The sequence below is a fragment of the Triticum aestivum genome, chromosome 7A (assembly GCF_018294505.1).
Source record: "Triticum aestivum cultivar Chinese Spring chromosome 7A, IWGSC CS RefSeq v2.1, whole genome shotgun sequence".
NCBI classification, from domain to species: domain Eukaryota; kingdom Viridiplantae; phylum Streptophyta; class Magnoliopsida; order Poales; family Poaceae; genus Triticum; species Triticum aestivum.
Window position 1 is genome coordinate 25,777,596 of NC_057812.1, and position 3,887 is coordinate 25,781,482.

A 3,887-nucleotide genomic window follows, 5' to 3' on the forward strand; every position below is an offset into this window, starting at 1 on the left:
TATTACAGGATCACTAATAATAAAGAACGAGGAAGCCTCCATATCATTTTCTTTAGATACATCGATATCAGCGTCAACCTATGTCTTGGGAGGGCAGTCCAAAATCATCCGAAGATGGCGAAAAACATATTTGGCCAAAAATATTTCACGAATCATATTGCACTAAATATATAAAATACTCCCAAATACAAAAGAAGAAAAGGTGCATGACTGACAGCCCCTATCTCAATTACGAAGCATTTTCATCTGCCCCACAATTCAAGTTTCTAAACAGAATATTAACGTCCATATATAAAGTTTATAGCTCCCAAAGTATCTTGACTGTTGAGTAGATAACTCATTAATCACAACTACAGAGAAGAATGAATAATCATGTAATTAGTGTAATAATTATTGCTCCGAAGTGCCTTGACTGTTGAGTGTTAACTACTAAACAAATTTTCCACATGGCCAAAAGAATATACAGGATAGAGATATGTGCATTCCTTAAGTATAATCAGATTAAACAAATAATACAAGAAGTGGTTTAGTCTGAAGAGGGGGCACTGGTACCTTATGCTGTTCAAGAACCACAGAGGACTTGCAACGGCAGTGGAGCACGTTCCCGTCCCCAACTCAATCCAATGCAGTAAATTGTTGTTCCCGGAGGAAGGAACATACATTGAGCAACCCCTACAACTACAATGCCGCATGATTATTACTGGAACTCATCCCGGCAGCTAGCCTACTTCTACTACGCTACGAGAACGAGATACAACGGCCAAGCACACGATGCATGGCTCTTTAATTCACTAGCAAGACAGCTAAAGCAAACGGCAAAGGGATTATGTCGCCGACGAACACTAACATGCGCCACGGCGGAAGCCGACGCCCCCGGCGGCGACGTCGTAGAGCACCTCGTGCGTCTGCTGCTGCACGTTGCCGATGAAGCCGAGGGCCAGGTCCGAGGAGGTGGCTGTGAAGGCGAGGCATCCCCCGAGCATGACAGCCGGCGGGTCGAGCACCACCACGGCGCCGCCGCCGAACACCAGGGAGACGGCGGGCACCCTCACGTTGGTGAGCCCCAGGAAGTCGTAGCAGGTGTCCAGGGTCCCGGTGGCCCCGCTCCTCGGGTACGCCCTCATGGCGTTCCTGAAGGCCCGGCGCAGCGCGCGGTACGCGGTGGGCGGCAGCTGCGTGATGACGGCGCTCGAGTCCATCACCGCCCCGGCGGAGAAGACCACCGGCGGGATCCTGAGCTGGCGCCCCGCCACGACGATGCCCTGGAGCCGCACCAGGTATAGGCTCGGGTTGATGGCGCTCCGGACGAGTGGCGTGGTGGCGAATACGGTGGTGGAGTTGGTCGTCACCGGCCCGCCGATGGAGAGGAAGCCGGAGGCGCTGGCCTGTGGGACGCAGTAGGAGAAGGCGTTGCCCAGGGAGCGGGCCGTCTGGGCGAGGAGTGACTGCGCGCCGCCGCCGAGGGACATGGTCCCGGCGGTCAGGTCGCTGAACTTGCCGCGCACGGCGTGGCTGCATCCGAACCGAAAGCTGCGGACGGCGGTGCTGCCGCTGATGGTGAGCGTGTCGGTCATGTACGTCCCGGCGGTCGCCCGGTCGTCGCTGTACTCGATCAGGTACCGGCAGTCGGCGTTCGCGGACGTGTTGGAGCAGCCGTTGCCGTAGGAGCCGAGGGAGCGGCAGGCGGGGGAGCGGCAGCGGACGGCCGCGGCGGTGCTGGACGTGCTGGGGTCGAACAAGGGGATCCGTTGCGGGTAGCACTGGGGGATGGGGCAGGGGACGCACTGGATCCACGGCACGTCCACGGTGGTGTCGATGGCCATGGTCTGCTGGGACACGACCGTGGGGTCGCCGTCGGCGTTGATCCACGCCGAGCTACCGGAGCCGGAGCCGATGCCGAAGGTGGAACTGGGACCGAAGTCCACCTGGGTCATCAGCACGTGCGGCTTGGCTGGGTTGAGCACGTCCTCCGCCCCGCTGCTGGCCTTCCTCCGGACGTAGTCGGTGCGGACCTGGTCCCAGCGGAGCATCTCCAGCAGGGACGGCACCGGCGCCCTGCCGGCGGACGGCGAGCAGGGGCCGAACGGACGGTGCAGCGGCACCCACGTGCCCTCCGCCGATGGAGCCACTGCATGCAAAGAAAAAACGAACAAGCTAGCATGGTTTAGCGCATACATGGACGCTGATCGATTTGCATCAATGGCTGCATGTACCCTACGTACCCTTGAGGCCAGAGCAGAAGGTTTTGGGCTCCAAGTGCCCGGTCTCCACCACATGGTAGCGCTGGCGACCTGCTCCGGCGCCATGGGCAACGGAGGAACTAATGGAGAAGAGGAGGATGACGACGAGGGAGCACACCATGGCTGACTCTGGTTGCTAGCTACAACACTACGTAGATACTGAATGTTGTTCCGATTTGGCTCTATATATAGAAGAGGTTCGTCCTCGATCTCAACATGTAAGAGAAGTGGTTGTTGCTACTTGCTAGCCATGCATCGTGTGGACGACCAGGACGCGGTGTCATGTCCAAGGATTGATGTATACCACCAGCAAGATAAAGGGCTGACGTATAAACAATGTTTGTGTGTGCGCGCGCTCGCGCAAGATTTCTACGTGTAGATGTTGATTTTACAATCAATGTTGATTGGTCAATTGAGTACCCAAGTTGTACATGGCTTTCCCAATCAGTTTTGCTAAGGCCCTGTTTGGTTCATAAATCCTAGGACTTTTTTTAGTCCCAACTTAAAAGTCCCAAGTCCCTAAAAAGTCCCTACCTGTTTGGTTCCTGAGACTTATAAGTCTCTATAAGACCATATTACAACTATAAGTCCCTATAAGTCCCTTCTTGAGAGTCTTATTTCATAAGTCCCAAATGACCACTTTAAGTCCTTATAAGTCCCTCCTGTTTGATTTAGATGGGACTTATAGAGACTTATTTAAGTCCCTAGACCAATAAGTCCCTGGAAACAAACACCCTCTAAGTCTCAGTCGACTTAGACTTCATTATGTTTCAGTCGATGTTGTATTCCATTGATATTGCATTGAGATTCGTACAAAAAATTCTTTTCAGTTTTCCTTTTTCTTTCCATATACACTATCACTTGACTGGGACTTGGTTAAGTCTCAGTCGACTAACATCTAGACACACCCTTTCCCAATAGCCACGGTTGATCGGGGCGTCCCCGTTTCCAGTTCGAGCTCTGTTGAATGCGAGTGGTGGTTGTTGTCACCCCTTTGTAGGCGATGTCGCAGGATGATGCGGCATCCCCGTATCCAACGTGTTCCTGACGACGAGCCTCATCGAGGACAGCGCTATCGACCATTCTACCCTCGTCTCTGTGTTCGTGTCATGTTGCTCTTATGCCGAAATGGGCTAAAACACCCAAAAAATCAGGCAACTGTGTATTAGCAAACACGACAACATATACTATATCATATAACTAAGCTTCCTAGGAATGATGGCTTCGCATTCAATTGAGGTCACCAATTTGAAATTGGATCAGCGATGTTGACTAGGTCAACAATATATCAGTCGATTCTTTTAATTTATTATGCTCTCTAATTTTGGAGCTCTCTCATTGCATCGAGAAATTCAATTGGATTTGGTTCATGATTTTAACTGAATTAACAATTTTTCAAGTCAATCGGAAGTAGCCGCCCTATAAAAACATATCAACCCCGCCCACCCTTTCATCACCTAGAAAAAAGAAGGCTCAACATGTGATACTTGTGCACCAATATAGTATATGCCGCCGCCACCGCAGAAAATTTCCTCACGTAAGTATGAGTTGATTAGCAGATAACACAAAATTACACTGCGAAAGGCTTACCAAAACACCGCGTTATATGAATAGAAAAGAAAACACACTCCATCATCTTCCCCACTA

At 51.7% G+C, this 3,887-nt stretch overlaps 1 protein-coding gene across 1 annotated transcript; it reads right to left on the minus strand.

Moving 5' to 3' along the window:
• Positions 1 to 482: 482 nt before the first annotated feature.
• Positions 483 to 2,521, minus strand: LOC123150612 (aspartyl protease family protein At5g10770). The gene is made up of 2 exons (XM_044570454.1): positions 2,223 to 2,521; positions 483 to 2,128 (listed from the first exon to the last, which is right to left on the minus strand). Exons 1-2 carry the CDS (start codon positions 2,359 to 2,361, stop codon positions 843 to 845), a joined length of 1,425 nt encoding a protein of 474 aa, XP_044426389.1. The 5' UTR covers positions 2,362 to 2,521; the 3' UTR covers positions 483 to 842.
• Between the last annotated feature and the right edge of the window lie 1,366 nt (positions 2,522 to 3,887).

Coding starts and splice junctions, on each gene's coding strand:
- LOC123150612 (XM_044570454.1), bottom strand. CDS start 2,361: ATGGTGTGCTCCCTCGTCGTCATCCTCCTCTTCTCCATTAGTTCCTCC. Junction 2,129..2,222: donor CTTCTGCTCTGGCCTCAAGG/GTACGTAGGGTA, acceptor CTTTGCATGCAG/TGGCTCCATCGGCGGAGGGC.